This window comes from Centropristis striata, chromosome 6 (assembly GCF_030273125.1).
Source record: "Centropristis striata isolate RG_2023a ecotype Rhode Island chromosome 6, C.striata_1.0, whole genome shotgun sequence".
Taxonomy (NCBI): domain Eukaryota; kingdom Metazoa; phylum Chordata; class Actinopteri; order Perciformes; family Serranidae; genus Centropristis; species Centropristis striata.
The window spans coordinates 38,329,999-38,357,503 of NC_081522.1; the positions used below are offsets into that span (position 1 = coordinate 38,329,999).

At 37.8% G+C, this 27,505-nt stretch overlaps 1 protein-coding gene across 2 annotated transcripts in view; it reads right to left on the minus strand.

Annotated features, from left to right (window-relative positions):
• The window catches only part of pik3c2a (phosphatidylinositol-4-phosphate 3-kinase, catalytic subunit type 2 alpha), a 105,626-nt gene that overhangs the window by 11,041 nt on the left and 67,080 nt on the right, over positions 1-27,505 (minus strand). For both annotated transcript variants that reach the window (XM_059335330.1, XM_059335329.1), the window contains exons 12-25: positions 20,288-20,410; positions 19,216-19,383; positions 17,912-18,029; positions 16,059-16,201; positions 12,083-12,274; positions 10,611-10,704; positions 10,379-10,473; positions 9,413-9,593; positions 8,880-8,984; positions 7,791-7,883; positions 7,118-7,247; positions 5,082-5,218; positions 2,177-2,346; positions 108-264 (exon numbers count right to left, since the gene is read on the minus strand). In XM_059335330.1, the coding sequence (XP_059191313.1) occupies positions 108-264; positions 2,177-2,346; positions 5,082-5,218; positions 7,118-7,247; positions 7,791-7,883; positions 8,880-8,984; positions 9,413-9,593; positions 10,379-10,473; positions 10,611-10,704; positions 12,083-12,274; positions 16,059-16,201; positions 17,912-18,029; positions 19,216-19,383; positions 20,288-20,410 (1,906 nt within the window). The remainder of the gene's footprint in view (positions 1-107; positions 265-2,176; positions 2,347-5,081; positions 5,219-7,117; positions 7,248-7,790; positions 7,884-8,879; positions 8,985-9,412; positions 9,594-10,378; positions 10,474-10,610; positions 10,705-12,082; positions 12,275-16,058; positions 16,202-17,911; positions 18,030-19,215; positions 19,384-20,287; positions 20,411-27,505) is intronic.

Here is a 27,505-nt window from a genome sequence, read left to right on the forward strand (position 1 = left end):
ATGGTGAAGGTTAGGGTTAGGGAACTCACTATTCTAATGGGGGCCCTCACAAAGATAGAAGTACAAGGATGTGTGTGTGTGTGTGTGTGTGTGTGTGTGTGTCCCACCAGTGACAGCAGGTTGAGGAAGAGTCCCGAGTGTTTGCGGATCAGGTTGTAGGCCTGGCAGCAGAGGTCCACAAAGAGCTGGAAGCGGCTGGTGGGACGCTCGCCGCCGTTGATGACGTACGCCATGTCAGAGGTCAGGACGAAGGGGGCGCGGTCCCTGCAGGAGGACACAGACGGGTTAAACTCTGACTCTCAGGAGAACCAGAACCAGAACCAGAACCAGGGGCCGGATTCACAAAACATTCTTAAGAAAAAAAAATGTTTCTTAAGCACCTTTTTCTTAACTTTGCTCTTAAGACAAAATTTTAAAATATTTGGTATTCCTGAATAAATTCTTATCTTTTCTTTAGTTGTTTTCTTAACTTTCTTCTTATTTTTTTCCTAAGAAAGAACTTGAGAACAAATGAGGTTCTTGAAAACAAAGTCCTTAGATTTCTTCTCAAATTTCTTCACAACTTTAAGAGAATCCCTCAGCAGTCTGAAAACAGCTACAGAGAAAAGGAAAGTCTTGATTTGTATTTACTTGAACTAATTTGTATGACATTTATTTGATTTCTCTAATATTTATTTTAGCCATAGACAATGTGTTAACAAATATTGTTCATTGAAGTTGGTCAGAGTAGTTTTTTTGTGAATGTATCACATAAAGCTTATTTTGGCAGTTGACATATAATGTAAATGTCCTTTCAGTCTGTGTGACACGTCGGTCTATTCCTAGATTACACTACAATGTTCTCTTAGTAAATCACAGAGGCAGTTGTTGTATTTGATACTACTAAATTAATGATCTAGTAATCTTAAATTAAAAATCTAAGAAGTTCCTAAGTGAGAAAACTAAGACGTTCCTAAGACATACGACAATTCTTAAGAAAAAAAATGGTGAATAGAATTTAAGAACATTCCTAGGAACATCTTCTTTTTCTTTCTTAATAATTTTCTTAAGTTTTATCTTAAGAACACTTCAGTGAATCCGGCCCCTGGTCTGAGTTCTTAGTTCAGCAGCATGTTGAAGGTCTGAGACACTAAAACAGTAAAGCGACAGCAGCAGCAGCCTGAAATAAAGTTACAACAAAGCCTGTAAATATTTGAGGGGAGATGCTGGGAGGTAAAACTATCTGAGTGGTTGTAGAGCAGCCCAGCAGCTGGAAGCAGAGAGTGTGTGAGCTGTGAACCAGGTCATGTCTGAACACACACATTCATCTTCCTGAGCAGAGAATCAGTGGATCAGCACCTAAAGTTCACTGAACCAGAAAACCACTGAATTTATTCATGACATCAAAATGATACAAGCCTCTTTAACGGCTGAACTCAATGTCCTAAACTTCTAATGAGGGTTTTTCTAATGAGGGACAAAAGCCACAAAATGACAAAAAAAAAAAGACACAAAATGACAAAAAAAGACAAAAAGACACAAAATGACTAAAAAAAGACACAAAATGACCAAAAAAAAGAAACAAAGTGACCAAAAGACACAAAATAACTTAAAAAAAAGACACAAAATGATCAAAAAAATACACAAAATAACTAAAAAAGACACAAAATAACTTTAAAAAGATACAACAAAAGACACAAAATGACCAAAAAAAGACACAAAATAACTTTAAAAAGATACAACAAAAGACACAAAATGGCCAAAAAAAGACACAAAATGACCAAAAGACACAAAATAACTTTTAAAAAAAGACACAAAATGACCAAAAGAATACACAAAATAACTAAAAAAGACACAAAATGACCAAAAAAAGACACAAAATAACAAAAGACAGACTGAAAGATGCTAAACAGAAACAGAAATGAATGGCTAGGAAGTTGACAAATTTGAACCAAAAATCTCCTGGACTTCAGAGGTTTAACTGGATATTTCTTCTGTACCAAGGACACAAAGCTTTAGTGTCCATGTTTTAATCCCTGTAATGGAAAAGGAAACCAATAATCAAATGTTTCAAACCACCTTTCACCTGTAATCTGATAACTTCCTGTTAATAAAACAGTAAACACCTTTAACCCCTGACACACCAGCTCACGTTTCACCTGATAAGAACGTTTAGACACACAATGACTCGTTTCACCTTTTGAAGCTGCCAAACATCTGGGCGTGGCCCAGGAACTTGCCGAAGTCGATGTGGAACATGTGACCGGTGGAGCGCAGCATGATGTTGTCGTTGTGGCGGTCACAGATGCCCAGAACGTACGTGGCCACGCAGCAGCCGGCACACGAGTAGATGAAGTTCTCCGACGCCTGGAAGAGGAACCAGAGAGAACGTGTCACTCACAGAAAGAGGAAGATAGTTAAACACTTTAGGTCAAATTGCCTGGGGACTGCTGGAGGCAGTATCAAAACGACCAGAAAAAGACACAAATTGACAAAAAAAGAAAAAGAATTACCAAAAAACACACAAAATTATTAAATAAAGACACAAAATTACAAAAAAAGACACCAAATGACTGAAAAAAAAACTAAATTACTTAAAAAAGACACAAAATGACAAAAAAAAGACACAAAATTACCAAAAAATACACAGAATTACCAAAAAAGACACAAAATTATTTAAAAAAGACACACAATTATTAAAAAAAGACACAAACTGAGTGAAAAAACACTAAATTACTTAAAAAAGACACAATATTATTAAAAAGACACACAATTATTAAAAAAAGGAAAAAATGACAGAAAAAACACTAAGTTACTTTAAAAAATACACAAAATGACAAAAAAGACACAAAATGACAAAAAAGACATAAAATTATTTAAAAAAGACACAAAATGACCAAAAAAGACACAAAGTGACAGAAAAAAACACTAAATTACTTTAAAAAAAGACACAAAATGACCAAAAAAGACACAAAATGACCAAAAAAGACTCAAAATTACTTAAAAAAGACAAAATTAATTTAAAAAGACACACACGTATTAAAAAAAGACGCAAAATTACCAAAAAAAGACACAAAATTACCAAAAAAAGTAAATAAAGGGACCTTCCACACACAACACGGTAAAGTGCCATTCATATAAAACTCACATTAAACTTTCATATCAAGGTGGGGGCCACAAAATATCATCACGAGGGCCGCAATTGGCCCGCGGGCCACAAGTTTGAGACCCATGCTCTAGGTGTTGTTTGGCTGAGTTCTGCCATCATGTAGAGGAATAATAATAATAATCTAGTTTAGGATCATAAAAACCTCTGAACGCATCTGGACTCTCCAGAATGTCTCCAAACCCCGAAAAAATATACATCTACATGAATCTGATGACAAGTTTATTCTCAGGTCCTGCAGAAGTTCAGGGTCGGACAATCTGCAGGAGATTTTCAGGGTCGGAGGTCGTGAGTTTGGCGTTAGGTTTCACATTTATAGGAGTCAAAGTTCTTCAGCTGCTATAAACTTCAAGACTGCAACAACAAGGTTTTAACTCCTACAGAGCAAACTCACTGTGTCACAGGAGAATTATGGGCTTAGTATTTTCTCCACCAGTTTATAAAACATAAAAGTAACTATAACTGAGATTTAGAATATATAAATAGTTGGTGTCAAACACTAAGTGGTTTTCCTCCAAATACATACACACTGCAAAAAAGGTGTTTAGTCTAAAAACCAGATAAAAGCACTAAATCTGAGGGAAATGATCTTGCTGCATGGACAGATAATTTACATTGACAAGATTTCTTAAATTAAGATTATTAAAGATAGAAATAAGCATGTTGAACACTTAAAATAAGAAATTAACTCTTAAAACAAGATAAATTAAAGCTGCCAGCAGTGATGAACTGGCCCGAGCAGAGTGACCTGATGATTATTTGTTTCTTACCAAGATAAAAAAAACTTTAGATTTAGATTTGTTAGATAATTTAGGTGTTCAACGTGCTTATTACTAAATTTAATAAAAAACAGAAAAAAATAGTCAGAAAAACAGGAAAAAAATGACTATGAAAAACAGAAAAAAAAATCTGAAAAACAGAAAAAAATGTCAGAAAAACAGAAAAAAAATGTTAGAAAAAAAGGAAAAAATTAGACAGAAAAACAGGAAAGAAATACTACGAAAAACAGAAAAAATACTCTGAAAAACAGAAAAAAATTGTCAGAAAAACGGGAAAGAAATACTCTGAAAAACAGAAAAAATACTCTGAAAAACAGAAAAAAAAATTCAGAAAAAATGAAAAAAATTGTCCTTAAAATAAGAAATTAACTCTTAAAACCAGATAAATTAAAGCTGCCAGCAGTGATGAACTGGCCCGAGCAGAGTGACCTGATGATTATTTGTTTCTTACTAAGATAAAAAAAAACTTTAGATTTAGAAGTGTTAGATCATTTATCTTGTTTTAAGAGTTATTTTCTTATTTTAAGTGTTCAACATGCTTATTTCTAGATTTAATAATCTTAATTTAATAAATCTTGTAAAGGTAAATTATCTGTCCATGCAGCAAGATCATTTCCCTCAGATTTACTGTTTTATCTGGTTTTTAGACTCTTCTTTGCATATAGGGATGAAAACGGCTGTGTGAAATGACAGTCGGTGGTTATTGTTGACATTTTATTTTTTAAATGTATTATTACTATTTTTCTTTTTTGTGTGTTGTTGTTTGTTTGTTTGTTCATTGTTGTCTCATTATGACTTCATGGGAGTAAGTGTACTTATGTGTTTGTAAGTTAATAACAAGTTATGTGTGTTAATAATGGTAATAACATGTTTATAAACTACATTACTATGTGTTATACATACATATATATAAATATTATTGTTGTTATATAACTGAATACAGTAAACTAACACAGGGAGAAGGGATTTAATAAGCTTTGGCTCCTTTTGAACACAAATAAGTGTTGAGTCTTGTTGTTGTTTCATTTTGTGTTGTTGTCTTGTCTTTATTGTTGTTCGTTTGTTTTTAAATATTCATCTTTTATTTTGTGTTCAACTAAATTCTCAATCAATCAATCAATCAATCAATCAGTGCACATATTCCATGTCGTTCTGACCTTCTCGTACTCGTCCTCAGCAGGGTTGTACTTGCGGAGCCACTCTGCCAGCGGTTTGTCCTTAAAGGACCCGGTGACGCCGTACTCCACCTGGATCTTCCTCAGGGTGTCGGAGGACGGCACCAGCTCCACCATGCCTACACACACACACACACACACACACACACACACACACACACACACACACACACACACACACACACACACACACACACACACACACACACACACACACACACACACACACACACACACACACACACACACACACACACACACACACACACACACACACACACACACACACACACACACACACACACACACACACACACACACACACACACACACACACACACACACACACACACACACACACACACACACACACACACACACACACACACACACACACACACACACACACACACAGAACAACTCTTAATGCTGGGCTTACACCAAACGATGTCCCCAGTCCCAGACTAAAAACTGAAAGTCTTTAGTAAATCTAGGAGTCTTACTGGAGTCACAGCGCTCCCGTCATCCCGATCGTTAAGTGTAAGATAGTAATCGGCGCTGTTTCTCATCAGTCTTTTCCTGGACTTGGGTTTGCGATCATATCAAACGTGTTTGATATTATCGCAAGTCGCAGTGACGTAACACAATCAACCAATAAATGAGCTGTTCCAGACCGGCAGTAAAACCACTTATCATCACAGTATCATCACAATAATGTTAGTAAGCTCAGTCCTAAATACAAATATAGAGATGTAATATATTTACGGCCACAAGCGGGATTTTGGGGGCGCTGTTTCTTAGTAAAGAGAACAGTAAGCAGACCCAGTTAAAATGTATAAATAAATGTAGGCCTATACATAAATAAGTAATAAATAATTGATGATGAATGTGTGATTAACTAAATGAAAGTTGATAGAGCTGATAAGTATAATTATTCAATTAAACAAATTATAATTAAATGAGACATAAATGTATATCATGAATTATTTTCTACAGTTTCCTTTCCTTTATTCTTCCTTATATCTATTTTTACTGTAAAATAGTCAACTTTTCAGAAAAACAGAAATACTTTTTCAGCTTTGTGAGGGGCATTTTGTGGCGTCTTCTCTTCTTCTTTTTTTTTTTTTTTTTCAACACAAACCACTGTGCACACAAAAATTGCATGGTAGGTAAAAAATGCTAAAGGAAATCTAGTTGTAGTCTTGTAAATAGTGACCCTGCAAGATTCACAGTCTTTGTAGAATCTCATCTCTCATCTCAATCTTTCTAGTCTCTCTGAGACTAGGCTGGGACTAAAAACTCTAAACACTTGTCTTTAGATGTGAGCAGGTGTGAGCTGATAGTCTTGCAGGAGTCTTTCCAAATCTTTTCAAAGTCTTCTGGTGTATAGGGAGCATTAGTTAAGTAAATATATAGACTCACAATCAGCTGTTAGACGTTTAAAGTCAACCAACTCTAAACCCACCTTTTCAAAATAGCTTACAATACCTGAACTCATAATCTCTCATCTCTGTTTAGTTGTTTTCTTCTGTATTTTGTGTTTGTGTACGTCTAATTTCCTGTCATGTAAAGCGACTTTGAGTACCTTTAAAAGCGCTATAAAAATGTAATGTATTATTATTATTATTATTAAAGTACGTACAACCTGAGACACAGCAGAGCAGACAGTGTCGTTACACAGAAAACTGTTTTTTTCTACAGCTTTTTTCCTGCCACAGTCACACTGATGGAAAAACAAAACTACTGAATGTGTGTGTGTGTGAGTGTGTGTGTGTGTGTGTGTGTGTGTGTGTGTGTGTGTGTGTGTGTGTGTACAACACTACCTCACCTCAATGTTCCTGAGCATTTATGTGGCTAACTGTAAATCAAAAAGTCTTAAATATCATCTGAGTTTTGTCACACATTTATAAATACAAGTGCAAACACGGCCTCTGTGTGTGTGTGTGTGTGTGTGCGTGTGTGTGTGTGTGTGTGCGTGTGTGTGTGTGTGTGTGCGTGTGTGTGTGTGTGTGTGTTACCTTTGTCCTTGCCGGTGGAGATGCACTTGAAGTTGACGATGCGGAGGTCCAGCCCCTCTTGCAGCCAGATACGATCCATGATACGAATCATCTGGAGAGCCAACATGTCCTGTCTCAGGTCCTCTCCCACCTGACACACACACACACACACACACACACACACACACACACACACACACACACACAGAGACACACACAGACACACACACACACACACAGACACAGACACACACACACACACACACACACACACACACACACACACACACACACACACACACAGAGACACACACACACACACACACACACACACACACACAGAGACACACACACACACACACACACACACACACACACACACACAAAAACCATTATTACTACACCAAGAATCCACTTTTGATATTATTCATCATCACTTCAGCCACCAGGGGGCGCAGTGTTCAGGGAGAAGCATGTAAACAACAATTGGAAACAAGTTTGATGTTATTGATGACAACAACTCCCACAAGGGGCTCAAACAGAAAGGAAAGATACAAGAACCTACCTCACGTAGAGAAACATATAAAGATGGCTGTTAATGGGATTTATTTTAAACACTTTCCATTCTGTGTCCACTGTCAGGCTTTTCTGATGCCTGTGTGTGTGTCTGTGTGTGTGTGTGTGTGTACAGTACCTTGAACATCACATTGATCTCCTCTCCCAGCGGGTCGGCGTTGACCAGGGCCAGCTTCAGGGGAACAGCGTTGGAGTTGAAGAAGGAGCAGGCCTACACACACACACACACACACACACACACACAGACACACACACACACACACACACACACAGACACAGACACAGACACACACACACAGACACACACACAGACACACACACACAGACACACACACACAGACACACACACACACACACACACACACACACACACACACACACACACACACACAGTATGATTTCTACCTCCAGAACTCTGAACATTGTGCTCTCTTGTTGTTTTCTTGTTGCTGCTTACATCATATTGTTTTCTCTGTTTGTTGTTTATTGTCACTTGTTGATTCGTCTCACCTTCCCACACACTGCATGTCTTCATTATCCTTCACCACCCAGAGACTAATTACATCTGGATCATAACCTCATTAGAGACACATTAAAGCCTAATCACTGTCTACAGTTAAACTATAAAGCCTCTCTCTATAAATCCTGAGCTGAAAGAAATGACAGCAGGTTGATCTGAGTAGAAGAAACGTCATCTCCACGTTTCCTTTAGAGGAACACAGTGATCCTCCTCTTACTTTTGCAGACATAAAGAATAATGCACCAAATGAAGCTCATTATCTTTGCTGAATGTATGATATATATATTAAATGCATGCATGTGTTTTATATTTTGGTGACGCTGCAGCTTGGTGAGCTCATTTCCTCTGAGGTTTCACCCACAGAGGTTCTACTGACTGTATGTGGCTGTTTTCATGTTTCCTGTGACTATTTCTTATTCTGCTGCTCTGTCTATTTTTTATTTAATGTGACGGTTATAAAGTCACAACTGCTACATCTCTATTATCTATTATTATTATTATATAGCTGATCAGTTCCTCTGTGGTGAGATCACAACAGTAAATTCTCTATTGGCATGAATATAGTTATTAAGAAGCCGAAAATTGCAAAGACCCTTCTGCATTTTTTCATGCATAATTGAAACATCTTATTATTCTGTGTGTGTGTGTGTGTGTGTGTGTGTGTGTGTGTGTGTGTGTGTGTGTTACCTTGAAGTTGAGCTCCTTGGCCACCAGGCTGGGGCTGAGGGGCAGCCGGCAGCTGTTCCTCTGGAAGAAGTTCTGCACATTTTCAAGGCCCTCCTGCAGCGCCACCTGAACACACACACACACAGATGAAGAGGATGATGACAGGCTCAGGATCAGAGGCAGAAAGCACATAAGTTGGGGAAAATGTTATAATATTTTGAGCCGCGTTGAACAAAAATTGCAGCAAGTTTAAATGAGCGTGGAGCTGACAATCCCGCCATCATAACACAGGCTGGAAAAATGGAAGAAGATAACTTCTTCTACGCTTCATTTTAAGATGAAGTGCATTTTGAATAGCCTGCATTTATTTATTAATTAATATTACAGTTTTAGATTTTACATAGGAAATGTTTAGTCTTTATTGTATGGGGGGAAAAAATGTAATTGTGTAATTACAGCATTACATTTTTCGAATGACGTCGATGAGAACTTTAATCGATGCAGTCTCTATACCTGTTGGTAGGGATTACACAGACACACACACACACACTGACCTGTCGTGTGGAGCCCCCGGCCTGTCGGACCCTCTCGGCCACGGCCCCCAGCAGGGTGACCAGGTGAGTCTGCTTCTCCAGCTCGGCCCTCAGCTTCACCCCACACAGACACAGCAGGGCACCCAGCACCCGCTCATAGCGCCGCCCCCAGGCCGGGTCCTGCACCGCGTCCTTCAGCAGCCTGCAGACGGAACAGACACGGTTATACACAGCAGGGTATTGTAGTGTATTTTGGCCTATTAAAAAATATTAGAACACTTTTTCACTCTAATTTCTTGCTCATTTTAATGCCTGGTACAACTAAAGGTACATTTGTTTGAACAAATATAATGATAACAACAAAAATAGCTGATTATAGTTTAATTTAAGAGCTGATATCTAGACATTTAACATGGTTTTCTTGATAATAACCAACATCATTATCAATTGTGTCTTTTTATTGGTTATTCTACGTCTTTTTTGGTAATTTTGTGTCTTTTTTTTGTCATTTTATGTCTTTTTGGTCATTTTGTTTCTTTTTTGGTCAATTTGTTGTTGTTGTTTTCTATGTCTATTTCTTCCAATGGTCATATCATGTTTACATCTTGCTAATGGGTATGTATTAGTATTATGCATAGGATTTTTATTCAGTCAAATGTAACATTTGCTGAGTTTGTTGATTTTTTTAAAAACTTTATTGAAGGTTTGGACAAATAATGAAAAATCATGAAAGCCACGGGTATAAGCTCTCAAATACTTTTTGAATTTAATTTCTATCTGCTACAGAGGCTGAAAAATCTGTTGAATTTCCAGAAAATCTTCAGATTTTAGGGGGTTCTTTCAAGATCGTCCAGAGGTTTTACAGGCATTTTTTCCAGCCGTTTTAGGCCTAAATGGGTTAAAGCTTGATAAACTGGAGTATTTTTTTGTTTCCAGTTCCTATTTTGCAGCCTTTTCTCTGAGCGGTTGGTGCTGCTGTGGACTCACCAGTAGAGGTAGTGGGCGATGTTGATGTTGCCCTGAGCTCTGGACAGCAGGAACATGACCAGCGCGTTCTTCAGGTGACACTCGTACTTTAACGCCTGCGAGGACACCAGAGACAGAGAAGAGTTACTCACAATGATAGAAGGAAGAGGGAGTCAAACACACGGGAGACGAGCTGGATAATAAGTGAGGGGGTGAGAGCATGTAAAGTGTATCTGAGTATTTTTAGCTTCACCTGAACGAGCTGCGGCAGGTAGTCAGCCAGCTCATCATCACTGCTCTTCTCTATCCAGCTCACAGCCACAGTCCTCACTTCTGTATCTGCAAACCTGCACAAGTACACAACACACACACACACACACACACACACACACACACACACACACACACACACACACACACACACACACACACACACACACACACACACACACACACACACACACACACACACACACACACACACACACACACACACACACACACACACACACACACACACACACACACACACACACACACACACACACACACACAGACACAATTTGACACATGAGACACAACAAATAAAGATGCACAGAGTCAAACAGATGCAATACAAACTTGACTTTTGCTTCACCAAGAAGAAAATAAAAAACATGTATACATATTAATCACAGGAGTCAAAGATATTCAACTTGATGATCGATGTCATTATAACTGTTATACTGCAAAAAAGAGCCTAACTACATTTTAGGTGGAAATTGAGTTATAACTAAAAATTAACTCCTTGATGTCTGGTTTATCTTGTGACAAAGTTTTATATTCCAATTTTGCTTTATTTCAGAGAAATAATACTGTGATCCAATGCAGCCTTGTATTTCTTCATTGTGTTGAATAGTGAAGACAAGAATAATAGAAATTATAAGTTTATTTGATAGGGAAATTAAAATCTAGACAACATTGTAGTTACTGCACTCTTTTTATCATCACTATCAGAACCTTTTACAGCAAAACCAGAGTGCAGTAACTACTTTTTTGGGGTGAAAGGTCAAATAAATTGTCGTGATTTTTGAGCGTAAAAATGACATCAAGTGTCATGTCACTTATCTACATATAACCCATTTGGCTGGCCAGTTAAAACACGTTAAAAAACTCAGTTTTTCTCAGTTTGACCCTTTGTGTAGTTACTGCAGTTAGACTTTGTAGGGCAGTGTGATTGTGCTGATTCCATAAAGGTGCAGGACTTAATGATTTTATTGCAGCAAAAATGAGGCCAAGGTAAAAAAAAATGTGACACGAACAAAAAAAAAAGCCCTGAAACTATTTGAGGTTCTTGTTGAATAGATATAATGAAACAGTCTAATGATAATAATACAGAAATTGATGAGCATTATAATTTGCTTGGAATGAGTAAATATGATCTTCAAACAAAATTCTTCTCACATTTTATGTCATACTTATATCATCTCATAGAGTAAATGTGTGTAAGTGTTGAGTTCCTACTTTTTTTTTTTCAAACATGTTTTTATTAAACTTTTTCTTGCAAAGCAGAAGTGACAGCAACAGACAACATATCACTAATAATAATAATAATGCATAAAATACAGACATTAATAAATAATAATAAAATAAAACAAAAATAATCATAATAATAATAATAATAAAAAAATAAAGAAAAATGGGGGTAATCAGGGAGACCAAAGAAAACAATATCTGAGTTCCTACTTGGAGTCGAGCAGCTCCAGCGCGGTGACGGGGGGCAGCGGGGGCCAGTGGTGCAGCAGGGAGTGGATGTGAGCCATGCTGGCCCAGTCCCAACTGGGAGCACTGGCCAGAACCTTGGGGAGGCTGCTGGGGTGGTCCTTCCTACAGTGGAGCCGGTGGTCCCACAGCAGCTGGTGGTCGGCTCGCTTCAGCCTGCAGACGGAGAGAGAGGAGGCAAGATGGAGGAGATGGTAATCATAAATTAAAAATAAACAAATAAATAAATAAATAAATGAAGATGGAGCTTTGAGTTATGCATCTAACCCACTCACATTCCTGACATATTTCTATGTTTCTACACTCAAAAGAAAATAAACAGTGAGGAGTTTACTTGGCAGCATCAACAATAATGTTAAAAACAGACAACAGGGCTCTGAAATAGGAAGGCAGGTTTATTTGTATAGCAGCTTTCAACAACAGGGAGATTCAAAGTGCTTTACACAAAACATTAAAAGCATTTAAAAGAGACTTTTATAGAATGACATTCAACTATAAAAAAATAAGACTAAAAACAAGCAGGTAAAATGTTTAGGAAAAAATATTTAAGTAATTTTAAAATTGAAAAGGAGCTGATAAAATATATATTTTTTAAATTCTCTACTCATATCACTGAACAAGAGGAGTCCCTTAATCTAGTCTCTAAAATGTGTTTAACACCTCGGCCTGTCACCATAATTACTATATCAACTTATCGTTCCATATATAAAAATGGACACGGTAGTTTTTTCTGGACTCAATATATTGTCGTTTACATGTGTGACTTTTTGTGCTTTTTTGTGTTTAAAATAAAGCTGTAAATGCTTGACAGGCAGCCATTCCAGCTGTTAATATGTTATTTTAATAATAAAATAATATAATACATAATGATTATCTCATTGTAATGTTTTGTTAACAGAGCCTGAAAGTCTATTTTATTTGTTTTGGTTGTACTCGATTAAAAAAATTAATCTAATTAATCAGAGGCTTTGTAATTAATTAATCGAAATTAATCACATTTAAATCGCATATCAATATTTGACCTGAGAACAGTGAGAAGTAATTTTTTTCACATGGATTTTTAGTATACCATTGAATAATGACTGAATACATAAGCTTAAGCAACAAAAATATTGTTTATTGTTGTTCAAGTCCAACAGACCAGTGCAATTTTTGCCATTAAGTAGCAATAGCATATTTATAAATATAGTACATTTCATAAATCCAGGTAGCCTATAGGTAGGTAGACCTTCTGTAAACTAGAATACTTTGGTTTTTTAAGTAAAACACAATCCACGCAAGCTAGCACACTAGCCGCTAGCTGCTATATGTTTAGCATTGAGGTGATACTTGAGGCTGGATGTGAATTCCTTGTTGCATAGCAACACAACCATGCTCTTATGGACGCTTCCATCCGTTGGTTTTTAGTAACTAAATGTCCCATCATCCACGGGGCCAACCAAAGGTCTCATCAGCTTCTTCCTTCATGTTCACTGTGGTTTGTTGTTGTCTCAACTCATCAACGCTAGTTGGTGCTCCAGTATAATCGGTCCTCCTGAAACTCATCCAGTGAGAAACGTTCCGCGGTGCAAAAATAAGTGCGATGAAAAATGCGTCAATATTTTTAACGTGTTCATTTTTGTGTAATTAATTAATCTTAATTAACATGTTAAAGTCCCGGCCCTATTAACCCATTTAGGCCTAAAACGCCTGGGAAAAAATGCCTGTAAAACCTCTGGGCGATCTTGAAAGAACCCCCTAAAACCTGAAGTTTTTCATCACAATCAGTTAGTATTATTATTGTTATTATCTCCAGATGGCCACAAATCTGTCTGTTCTTCGGTGAAAATATGTCATCTAAACACATATTCCTCATCCATAAATCCCCGTCGATTGGTTCCGATGGTTCAAAGTCCAGATCAGCAATAAAATCATCGGTGCTGTTTTCATCAAGATCTCTTCCGTCACTTACTGCTGAGCTCCTCCGCTATAGTCGTCCTCCACCATGATTTCAGTACTGGAAAAGTCCCATGTTGCATTGCGACACTCCCACATGTATTCTGATGCATTTCATTGGCCGAGAGACCGAAAATAGGTGGAAAAAACTACAAATACTACAAAACGACGTATCCGATTTCCCGGCCTTAACGGTAGAATAACACAACAGCTACCGGTTTTATTGGTAGAAATGCGGTAATGCTTTTTCCCGCCTTAAATGGGTTAAATATCTGTCAGGCAGCATTTTTCTCTCTGATGCTGCCAGTTGTTGGAGCCTGGCGTCCCCTGGAGTAATAAAAACGACCGTTTCTCCTTCAGGGAGCTGAAACAACGCGGGGCAGAGGAGTGAGCCTGGAGCCCTCAGAGGCTGGAGGGATGAATGGGCAGGACAGCCAGCAGGCGGTGAGAGCCCAGCGAGAGAGAGAGAGCGCTCTGTGCTAAAGTGCCGGTTGAGTCTCATGGATGTTGGCAGCGTGGAGGAGATTTGGCTGGCAGCAGGCATAAGAGAGCATTTAGCTGGGCCCGGAGCAGCTGGAGGAGGACACACACACTGCAGCAGACAACATACAGGCGTTTATAGGAGCCGAGGCTGGCAAAGTCCAAAGTCTTTTAAAAATCTCTTCTTAAATCTAGGAAGTCCAACGGATCTCGGGTGGTCTGAGAGACGGCCAGAAGCTGTCAGCTGGAGGGGATAAATCTCACTAAAATACTGTTCCTGAGCAGGAAGCTGACGGGAAAACTCTGCTTCAATAAAAAAAAGTCCAACAGCAGTCAGTGGACCACAATTATCAATCGGACACACACACATTCAACGTTAAACTTCACACCTTTGGTTGTGTAGTTTGATCCCTCTGAGGTCACATTTTCTGATGAGGTGAAACTGATTTCATATAAGATTTGGCAACCTTTTCTGAGATATGTGGAAGAGAAATCAGAGCTGCATGACTCGAGTTAATTAGGACAACCACAGATTTCATTGTGCTTAAATGACAACCCGCTTAAATACTCTTCAGTATGTACTGTACTTCTCCAATGATGTTTGTTTGTTTTGTTTTCTGTAAAATTCTCTCCTTTTTATGTTTATATACGTCCTCTTTAATAACATATTTATCTCATATTGTCTTAGATTTATTCATCTATTTATCATTGTTATTATTATCTATCTAGTCTGTGTTCTATTGTGAAAAAACTTAATAAACAAAGTTAAAAAAAAAAAAGAAGAAGAAAGAAACGCTGGTTTAACAAACCTGATAAAAAAAATAATAATAATTTGCTTATTCTTTGTGACAGAACTTATCCAACTGATAAACTGTGCAAAGACAGCGTATTTAAAATGATAAACTTTTGGTTTTCTAAATATATTATTAACAATTTGTGCATCAGCACTGATGAACAGTAATGTAATGTTAAACAGTGGGACCATGCTCACGCTGCAGCTCCACACGGCCTGATTTCTGCATTAAAGTGTTCCCGAAAAAACATTAAAAGGCTTACAAAAACTGTAAAAGTTCTGTTTATACTGCCATATTTATATTTATACTGATAATTCTCTTTACACTGTGCCATATTGCCATACTGATACTATTCGCCATATTTATACCATTAATCTATTCATACCATTATATTTATTAATACTACTGGCCGTCACCGTTTCTATTATTCACCAAATCGCTCATAAAGTGATCTCAACTATATAATTCACCTCCATTGTTGTGGTGTGAACTCCGTCATCCACTTTAAACGCTTTAAACGATCTTTAACACTCTAGTTATTACACTCTCCAGCAGTAGCTTCAAGCCTTTTGTGTTTTTACTAGAAACACGTCTGTTTTCCTCATCACTCAGACCTCTGCACTGGTGTTGTTTGTTGGCATGTTGCTGCTTTACTTTAAATCATTCCTGCAAACTAAATCTCCTTACAAACCCCCTGTTAGTGAAGTGAAAACACAGGGAGACTCTCCTACCCAAAGTTGGAAGCTCGGCTGCAGATTTTCTCCAGTTTGCGTCTCAGATCAGGGTCCAGCTCCTCCAGGGTCTGGGGCTCAGGTTTGGGGTCTTCCTTGGGTCCCACATACAAAACATCTAGTGGTGAGTTGGGGAAGTCCACCTGACGGGAACACAAAGACCAGAATTGAGATCAGATTGTTTCACTTTTAATCGAGAAAACACAATTCACAAACAGCCCAGGGTCTTTCCTAGTGACGAGCAAAAAGCCCAAAACACACTACAAGGTTGTTGATAATTAAAGATTTTACCATTAAATATTACAGTATACTTGTGATATGGTGTTTATATGTGTTTAGTACATTTAACAGTGACAAAAAGTATTTTTACAAAAAATAAATGCAAAAATGATGGCTTGTATATATATTACAGTATATTTTGTTACAAACACAGTGCTAGTGTATTTTACAGTCGAGTAATGTATTTATATATATTTTATTAGTATAGCGGAGATTTGCGGGACCAAACTATGAATGGGGCTCATGTTTATTGTCGCTTGTGACTACTCGCTACTTTGCCGGCTTTTACAAATGTCGCGTGTTGTTGTGGCGTCCAGTACTACGTCACATCCTGCTTAGCGTTCTATCCAATCAGCAACCAGGCTTTTTACAGGGGAGAAAAAAGACCCTGCTCTTCTACAGGGACAAAAAAAGTCCCGACAAAAGTCCGCTCCGGACGGCTCGTATTCAAATTAGGGGCGTTTCAGCGAGTGAGACCCGCCTCATTCCAGGTATTGGGCGGTGATGGAAACACGGCTATACATTTTCATGGACACACTTCCTAAACTTTTATGGTCCCTAAACCACTACAAATACTAAGAGAGGAAGAGGAAGACCAGATGAGAATACATTAGAGGAGAGTAAAGAAAATGGGAATAAAAGAGATAAGAGGAGAGGAGTAAGGAAATTAAATGAGAAGGGGGCAAGGATAGGACATAAGAAGAAAGGAGAGAAGAGCAGAGAAGAGGAAATGAATGATTAAAATAAAGAAAGGAAAGGAAAGGAGGAGAGGAGGAAACAAGAGGAGAGGAAAGAAAAAGAGAAGGGGGCGAGGAAAGGAAATGTGTAGAAAAGAGGAAAGGAAAGGAAAGGGAAAGGTGAGGAATAAGGAATAAGGAAAGTACATAAGAAAGGCAAAAGGAAAGTTACTAACTTAATCCCACTTTATTTATACTTAAGGGCAAAGGAAAGGAAAGGAAAGGAAAGGAAAGGAAAGGAAAGGAGAAGAGAGGAAAGGAAAGGGAAGGGAAGGAAAAGGAGGAAAGGAAATGAAATGAAATGAAAGGAAAGTTAAGGAAAGGAAAGGAAAGGAAAAGGAGGTAAGGAAATTAAATTAAAGGAAAGAAAGGCAAAAGGAAAGTTACTAACTTAATCCCACTTTATTTATACTTAAGGGCAAAGGAAAGGAAAGGAAGGGAAAGGAAAGGAAAGGAAAGGAAAGGAAAGGAAAGGAAAGGAAAGGAGGAAAGTTAAGGAAAGGGAAGGAAAGGAAAGGAAAAGGAGGAAAGGAAAGGAAATGAAAGGAAAGTTAAGGAAAGGAAAGGAAAGGAAATTAAATTAAAGGAAAGTTAAGGAGAGGAAAGGAAAGGAAAGGAAAGGAGAGGAAAGGAAAGGAAAGGAAAGGAAAAGGAGGAAAGGAAAGGAAAGGAAAGGAAAGGCGTTTCGGCGAGTGAGACCCGCCTCATTCCAGGTATTGGGCGGTAGTGGAAACACGGCTATACATTTTCATGGACACACTTCCTAAACTTTGTGGTCCCTAAACCACTACAAATACTAATGCTGCTACTACAGAGGCTTCTAGCTCCGGCACCAACCTGCAGCACGATCCTCTCTGCTGACAACCTCCTGCGGCTGCCGGTGGAGCCGGTGGCAGCAGCAGCTCCCTGGGCAGACGTCCACAGACACAACAACCTGCTGCCCCGGGCCAGCACCCTGCAATACACACACACACACACCAAGGTTATAATAGTTTTGGATAGTTTCATTAGTTTTAGTTTTAATTTCGTTGAGAGTTTTTGTTTTCAAATTCAGTTAGTTTTAGTTAGTTTTTAGAGTGAGTTTGCTAGTTTTAGTTTAATTTTTAGTTTTTGAAAATGCTTAGTTTTAGTTTAGTTTTTATTAGTTTTAGTGTTAGTTTTAGTTTTTTTGTAATGGGCTATGTGTTGGGTGCAAGATTCAAAGAGGTCATAATAAATTTTGCCTTTATTTCCTTTGGTTAATCCATTTTAGCCCCAATAAGGTTATTAACCCATACAAACATAAACATATTCACCATGTGTTGCATGTTCAAATAGAAACACTGGATTATGTATGAAAAAAGTTGACTAAGACGAAAACTAAGGACATTTTCACTATAATTTTAGTTAGTTTTAGTTAGTTTTGTAACCACACAATACAGTTTCAGTTAGTTATTGTTTTTTAAAAAACTCTAGTTTTTATTTTTATTTCAGTTAACAAAAATGTTTTTTCAATTCTAGTTTTCGTTATTTCGTTAACTATAATAACCTTGACACACACACACACACACACACAGAACAACTCTTAGTAAAGTAAATATATAGACTCATAATCATCTGGATCCTCTGTGCCCTGCCATGTCTCTACACTGTCAATCAATGTGTGCTGTGTGTGAGTCTGAGTGTGTGTTTGTGTGCGTGCGTGTCTATGAGCGTGTGTGTGCATGTATGTGTATGTGTACATACAGATGTGTATGTGGGAATGGGAGGGGTGGGTTTTGTCATTTTTATTGTCTGTTTTTCTTCTTATTTTTTGTAAAGCACACTGTGTTGCATTTATATGTATAAAAAGCGCTATATAAATAAAGTTTGATTTGATTTGACACACACACACACACACACACACATGATAAACAACAACAATACAACCAACAACCAGGGTAAGAAATCTAATAAACAGCATTCTCAACTTTGTGGAAATTATGTGAACTTTCATGATCTTTCAGTGATTTTGTATCACTAGATTTTAATTGATTCACTTCCTGTTTTTAATACATCTTTCACAACTGAGTGATATTTAATGTTCCATAACAAACGGGACATCCACTCAGACTAAATATAGAAAGCTGAGCAGCCACCAGCGGCCGGTCCTCTCTCCTCACCGTCTGAAGTCAAAGAGCGGCATCGACACTTTGCCCAACATCTCCGGAGCTTTCCTCTGTTTGTTGGAGTCTGGAGATCCGCTGGCGTTCTGGTTCAGAACCCCGAACAGGGTCAGGCTCAGGACCGACTCCAGCGGGAGAACAGCCACCGCTATCGGGAAGTTGATCCTGAGAGAGAGACAAGGATGGTGTTAGAGGAGAGGAAAGGTGAAGAAAGGAAAGGAAATAAGGAGAGGAGAGGAGAGGAAGAGGAAGACCAGGCGAGAAGAAATTAGAGGAGAGGAAAGAAAATGGGAATAAAAGAGATACGAGGAGAGGAGTAAGGAAATGGAATGAGTAGGGGGCAAGGAAATGACATAAGAAGAAAGGAGAGAAGAGGAAAGGAATGATTAAAATAAAGAAAGGAAAGGAAAGGAGGAGAGGAGAAAGAGGAAACAAGAGGAGAGGAAAGAAAAAGAGAAGGGGGGAGGAAAGGAAATGTGTAGAAAAGAGGAAAGGAAAGGAAAGGGAAAGGTGAGGAATAAGGAATAAGGAAAGTACATAAGAAAGGCAAAAGGAAAGTTACTAACTTAATCCCACTTTATTTATACTTAAGGGCAAAGGAAAGGAAAGGAAAGGAAAGGAAAGGAAAGGGAAGGAATGGAATGGAATGGAGGAACGGCAAGGAAAGGAAAGGAAAGGAAAGGAAAGGAGGAAAGTTAAGGAAAGGAAAGGGAAGGAAAGGAAAGGAAAGGAAAGGAAAGGAGGAAAGGAAAGGAAAGGAAAGGAAAGGAGAGGAAAGGAAAGGAAAGGAGAGGAAAGGAAAGGAAAGGAGGAAAGGAAATTAAATTAAATGAAAGGAAAGTTAAGGAAAGGAAAGGAAAGGAAAGGAAAGGAGGAAAGGAAATGAAATGAAAGGAAAGTTAAGGAAAGGAAAGGAAGGGAAAGCAAAGGAAATGAAATTACATGAAAGGAAAGTTAAGGAAAGGAAAGGAAAGGAAAGGGAGGAAAGGAAAGGAAAGGAAAGGAAAGGAAAGGAAAGGAAAGGAGGAAAGGAAAAGGAGGAAAGGAAAGGAAAGGAAAGGGAACTCACAGTTCGTCCCATTTGATGTGGTAGAAGAAGCTCTTGTACGTGCCCACTCTCTTGGACTGGACCGGTTTGAACAGGTTCTTGCCGTTGTGGGTGAGGGAACACATCAGGAAGTACTTCTCATAACTGCAACAAAACATCACAATAAGTTCTGCTACTGTGCCCACGAGCTCTTTAAATAAGCACACGCTGCATGTGGCTGATCAGAGGTCTGACAGAAACACACTGAATCCCCTTGTGCCTCAGATTTTCTCTCTAAATAACACTATTTCACTGCAAACATTTGGACTTGTTAAATCAGAGAAGTTACAGGTGGAACTCATTACATTAAGCTCATTTAAAGAGCCACGGTCAGTCAAATCAAGGAGACATTATTAACGTTATTAATTGCACTTGTGAGTGTATTTGTCTGCCATAGAAAGGTGGAAAAGTATTGCAGCAGTGCAACATACAGAACAGTGTGGGAGCTGAGAGTCTCCCACACAGATCTGAGAAGACGACTAATCAGGCAACACAAGTGAAAACACCTGTGTGGGTGCACGAAGGCTGTGCAGAGACTCACTACACAGTACAACAGCTATTTCAGTGTGCTTCAAAGAGCACACTATGTTATTCACCGGGTTAATCCTATTATTCTTTCGTTTCTTCCATGTTTTTTTCCATGGCTTGACTTTTCTAAGGGTTTCGGCAAAAGGTTTTCAAATTATTCCGCGAAAAAACGCCAAAAAATCCCCCCAAATGTTACCCTATGGAGAGGCTAGAGTTGATGACATCATAGCTATAGTGCAGAGGGAGAGAAAAATTTGTCAAAAAATAAATTTGGACACTGCACTCGAGTCCGATAATGCCGACTCTATTTGAGTCTGCATGAAAGAGCAAACTATATACTCTCCAGCAGGCTTAACCCTAGATTTTATTCTTCCGTTGGTCTCACATACACTAAAAAGGTATCAAATCAAGCGGCTCAGCCATGACAAGTGTGCTATGACTTTTCTAAAGGTTTCGGCAAACGTTTTTCATATTATTCTGCAAAAACACTCCAAAAAATCCCCCCAATGTTACCCTATGGAGAGGCTAGAGTGGATGACATCATAGCTAGAGTGTAGAGGGAGAGAAAAAATTGGAAACTGTGCTGGAGGCCGCAGATACCACTCTACAGAAATAATTTATACATAGAAACGTAGGAAAATTGGTCTTCTCGCTCACATTGGTCTAGTAAAGCTGTCAGAGTTATCGTTTGGGCGTAGGACGCACAGATGATCCACCAACACCACCCACAGCCTCATAGAGTGTGTGTGAATGCCTACTGGGAGGTCTTGAAACTTTTTTCTAAGCTAAGAAGTGGTCCTAAAAGAGTATCTGACATAATTCTGCTTACTTTCTTTGAAAAATATATAGTTTTAGGATCTACTTACTAACCAAGAAATAAAAAGATAAATATTCTCCAAACAAGAATATTAATATTTCACATTCTGTGCTTGCATAGTATATTGCTCTCAAAAAAACTAAATCAAAAATACTTTTTGGCTAGATATAAGACTGGAAGACTTGCTAACTAACTGAAAGATTGTTAATTTTTGCAGTGTAGACCGCCATGTTAAAAAGGCGGGAACATTTCTGGAGGAAAGAAGAAGTACCAGTTTCTTTTGATCGCTCTAAAAAAACAATTACTTCATTTTTCTTCAAAAAACACATATGTAGACGTCCAGGAAGAACTCAGGATGCTCAAAGTGAAGTCGGTTCACTGATAGGAACTACGGTTTTCCCAAAAATGCTTTCTGTTCGAGGGGAACTTTAACCTGTTTCCACCTCTCACAGTGGCGTCAAATTCCAAAGGAGTTGATTGCAGTGGATTGCCCTGCTCTGATTGGTTGCTTGGCTGCCCCCACTTAAAATCTAATAATGTATGGGTGAGAGTCACAGGACAGAGTCAAGCACACGCCAAATTTCTTGAGAAATGTTCTAGTTATGACTGTATCTCTATATGGCTGCAAGAATCCTCAAATAATTAGAATTACAGAGAAAGTTGCATGAACATTTTGCTGTGTCGACGAGTTTTATATTCCAGATGTGATGCAATAAAACATGAAGAAATCAGTCACATCAGTGTATCATTGCACAACTCAGCCTCATGTCCAAAATGTGCTTCAGCGAGAGATAAACATGTGAGAGTGGGCTGGGAGATATATGGTTATAAAAAATGTATCAATATATTTTTAAATGTGATATGGAATTAGACCATATCGCAAATATTGATATAGTTCTTTTTTTCTCCTTTCTTTATATTTCAGTGCTGCCCTTACTAGGGTTAGTCATATTTTGTTCTTTTGTAATGTTCGTTATTCTTTTCTCAACTAAATATATTTATTTCAGATTCTATTTAATTTCATAGGCTATTTTCATTTAAGATATTTTTTTATTTAAATGTGCACTTTATGGAGCTTTGATTTAAAAAAAAAAAAAAAAAAAAAAGGTTCTCCTGTTATACAGTATTTATGTTCACTTAAATAAACGGTTTCAATAAAACGACTTTTGACATGTCATATTTGACTCTGACTGAACATTTGCTCTCACTTTGTGATAAAAAATATCAGGATATATATCGTATATCGATATTCAGCCTAAATATATCAGGATATGACTTTTGGTCCATGTCGTCCAGCCCTAGTGCAGAAGATTTTTATATTCCAGATGTGATGCAATAAAATGTGAAGAAATCAGTCACATAAAGGAAAGGAAAGGAGAGGAGAGGAGAGGAGAGGAGAGGAGAGGAGAGGAGAGGAGAGGAGAGGAGGAAAGGAAAGGATAGGAAAGGAAAGGAAAGGAGAGGAAAGGAAAGGAAAGGAAAGGAAATTAAAGGAAAGGAAAGGAAAGGAAAGGAGATTAAAGGAAACGAAACGAAACGAAACGAAAGAAAAGGAAAGGAGGAAAGGAAAGGAAAGGAAAGGAAAGGAGAGGAGAGGAGAGGAGAGGAGAGGAGAGGAAAGGAAAGGAAAGGAAAGGAAAGGAAAGGAAGAAAGGAATGAAGAGGAAAGGAAAGGAAAGGAGGAAAGGAAAAGAAAAGAAACCAAAGGAAAGAAGAGGAGAGGAGAGGAGCGGAGAGGAAAGGAAAGGAAAGAAAAAGGAAAGGAAAGGAGGAAAGGAATGAAGAGGAAAGGAAAGGAAAGGTAAGGAGAGGAGAAGAAAGGAAATGATAGGAGGAAAGGAAAGGAAAGGAAAGGAAAGGAAAGGAAATGAATGAAGAGGAAAGGAAAGGAAAGGAAAGGAAAGGAAAGGAAAGGAGGAAAGGAAAAGAAAGGAAAGGAAAGGAAATGAGAGGAAAGGAAAGGAAAAGAAAGGAAAGGAGGGAAGGAATGAAGAGGAAAGGAAAGGAGAGGAAAGGAAAGGAAATGAATGAAGAGGAAAGGAAAGGAAAGGAAAGGAAAGGAAAGGAGGAAAGGAAAAGAAAGGAAAGGAAAGGAAATGAGAGGAAAGGAAAGGAAAAGAAAGGAAAGGAGGGAAGGAATGAAGAGGAAAGGAAAGGAGAGGAAAGGAAAGGAGGAAAAAGGTGAAGAAATCAGTCACATTCAGCATTTTCTATCATTGCACAACACGTCCACAATGTGTTTCAGCTGGAGATAAATATGTGAATGGAGAGTGAAAATACATTTTACACACTTTACTCCACTACTCAGCTGATCTGCTGCTGATCTGCTGCTGGCTGCCATCTGTGCTGGCAGCTCCGGCTCTCCTCACGGTGGCTCAACATGCTGCTGAGGCCTCGGCTTCTACTGAGGCTCCAGATGGACGACACGCGAGCCACAACAACGCCAAACACTCAGACCTCAATAAGGCGCCATTATAGTAACCACCACAACACAGTTACTCATCCAGCCTGGAAAACCCTGTGGTGGCCTCGGAGCGCTGAGAGGAGCTGAATATTCTTGGAGGTGTCTTTGGAATGACTGTCACTGCAGCAATGTTTGCTGTTGGCTTAAAATAGCTGCTGGAAGAGGCCGAGCTGGAGTAAATAGGCCTGTTATTAGCCAGTTCCTCTCTTATGAAGGCCTGCTGGCCGACCAGAAAATTACTATGGAAAGAGGCGACTGCAGCAGGTCCTCACAGGGCTTTAAAACCAACGCTTCTTTATATTTTTAACTGCTGCATTTTTTTTATCCAACCTTAAAACCTCTGAACTCCACAACTATAAAATAGCAACTATTACATAATTTTTCATAGCCAGAAACTGTAAAAACAGAATATATCTTTGGAATGACAGAAAAAAAACCTAAATTACTTTAAAAAGACACAAAATGACAAAAAAAAAAACTAAATTACTTATAAAAAGATACAAAATGACCCAAAAAAGACACAAAATTATTTAAAAAAGACAAAAAATGACAGAAAAAAAGACACAAAATGACTGCAGCAGGTCCTCACAGGGCTTTAAAACCAACGCTTCTTTATATTTTTAACTGCTGCTTTTTTTTTTTTATCCGACCTTAAAACCTCCGAACTCCACAACTATAAAATAGCAACTATTACATAATTTTTCATAGCCAGAAACTGTAAAAACAGAATATATCTTTGGAATGACAGAAAAAAAACCTAAATTACTTTAAAAAGACACAAAATGACTAAAAAAAAGACACAGAATTACCAAAAAAAGACACAAAATATTTTTAAAAAGACACAAAATGACAGAAAAAAAACTAAATTACTTAAAAAAAGACACAAAATGACCAGAAAAAAGACACAAAATTATTTAAAAAAGACAAAAAATGACAGAAAAAAAGACACAAAATGACTGCAGCAGGTCCTCACAGGGCTTTAAAACCAACGCTTCTTTATATTTTTAACTGCTGCATTTTTTTTTTATCCGACCTTAAAACCTCCGAACTCCACAACTATAAAATAGCAACTATTACATAATTTTTCATAGCCAGAAACTGTAAAAAACAGAATATATCTTTGGATTGGAACACTTCTGACAGGACAAATGCCCAAATTTAACCCTAAAATAGTGATTTAAAAAAAAAAGTATTCTACACATCTTTTTAACTCTATGGAGTTTTGGGCTATTTTGTGTTAGCGGAACAATTTTGGTCCTTTTGTGCATTTTTTTAGACATGTTGTGTCTTTGTAAGTCATTTAGTGTGTTTTTTGTCATTTTGTGTCTTTTTGGTCATTTTGTGTCTTTTTTTTGGGTAATTTTGTGTCTTTTTAGCCATTTTGTGTCTTTTTTTGGTAATTTTGTGTCTTTTTTGGTCATTTTGTGTCTTTTTTTTTGTCATTTTGTGTCTTTTTATGCCTTTTTTTGGTAATTTTGTGTCTTTTTTGGTCATTTTGTGTCTTTTTTTAGTCTTTTAGTCCAACAAAAAATGTGATTTTGAATCTTTTTTTTACTTTCAAAACACTATCATACTCAAAGAATTTCAAAGGTTGCAAATCTAACATATAAGAGGGTTCCATCCAGTTCTATCATTTGATACTAAATCTATTTGAGCTTGTCTCCAGTTTTACTTGGTATATCATCATCAAACTGAAACTGGCCTCATGGAGTTTACAGCCAGAACTTTAGAGGTAAATTTACAGTAGGGCTCCACGCTGCTTTGTTTTCTAGTCTGGACGTGGTGAAGAAGTCTGGATTATTTGGAGCTTTTGGAGACTCCACAGGGTTAAAAAGTGCATTTGCACTCAGCAGACCCTGTTAAAAACATTAACTAGGAAGCTTTGAATGACTCAACTAATGCAGTGAACATTCACGTGACAACAACTCAGTGAACTTGGACTGAACTGCAGGCTGTTTACACAGAGCAGAGAGGAGAGGTCAAGAGGTGTTGAATGTAGAGGTTGTTAAAATATAAATAGTTCAGTATGTAGAGCATGTGGAGGAAACATTTCACCACTACTGATAAGACTTGTGGGCACTTAGAATACTGTTGTATATATAGATTACTCTCTTTTTTATGAGTTATACTGCAAAAAATAAATGTTCTCCCTGCTGTTTACATAGAGGTGCAGGACTTATATACTGCAGTGCAAAAAAAAGAGGCTAAAGTGAATAAAAAGGAGCAAAAAAACACCCTAAAAATGCTCGATAACAATACGTGCAACTGAATAAAGTCAGTTACATTCTCTTCCCAGACTCACTTTCCTTCATTTTTTTTCTACAGTAAGAGCATCAGACTCCCTGCTCACACGTCAAGACCTTCAGATCCTGTACATCTGTAGCGGGTCTCGTCAGAAACGTTGTGATCCTGGTCGCTGATGCGTGACAGAGCTGGGAACGGAAAACTTGGCTCAGCTCTGCGGCTCAGACACACGCAGCAGATAAAGTCAGGGTGAAACTGGACACTGGCATGGAAAAATAAGACGTGGGGAGCAACACCGGAGCCATTTGTTTATAGAGGAAAACAACACTGTGTGCACTGACGGCACAGCCAGGAGACTGAGCTGTAGTGTTGTCACAGAAAATACTTTTATACACCCTTAGTCTAGAGCAGGGGTCTCAAACTCAAATTATCTGGGGGCCGCTGGAGGCAGTATCAAAATGACCAAAAAAAGACAAAATTACAAAAAAAAACACAAAATTACTTAAAGAAGGCACAAAATGACAATAAAGACACAAAAAGACCAAAAAAAGTCACCAAATTACCAAAAAAGACACAAAATTATTAAAATAAGACACAAAATGACCCAAAAACACTCAAAATGACAGAAAAAAGACACAAAATGACAGAAAAAAAACCCAAATTACTTAAAAAAAAGACACAAAATGACTAAAAAAGACACAAAATGACAGAAAAAAACCTAAATTACTTTAAAAAGATACAAAATGACCCGAAAAAGACACAGAATTACCAAAAAAAAGACACAAAATTATTTAAAAAAGACAAAAAAAGACAGAAAAAAAGACACAAAATGACAGAAAAAAAAACTAAATTACTTAAAAAAAAGACACAAAATGACCAAAAAAGACACGACAAAATATATATTTTTTTTAAAGACACAAAATTACCAAAAAAAGTAAATAAAGGGACCTTCCACACACAACACGGTAAAGTGCCATTCATATAAAACTCACATTAAACTTTCATATCAAGGTGGGGGCCACAAAATATCGCCACGAGGGCCGCAATTGGCCCGCGGGCCGCGAGTTTGACACCCCTGATCCAGAGTGTAAGAAGTATTCAGATCCTTTACTTAAGTAAAAGTACTACTACCACACTGTGAAATGAC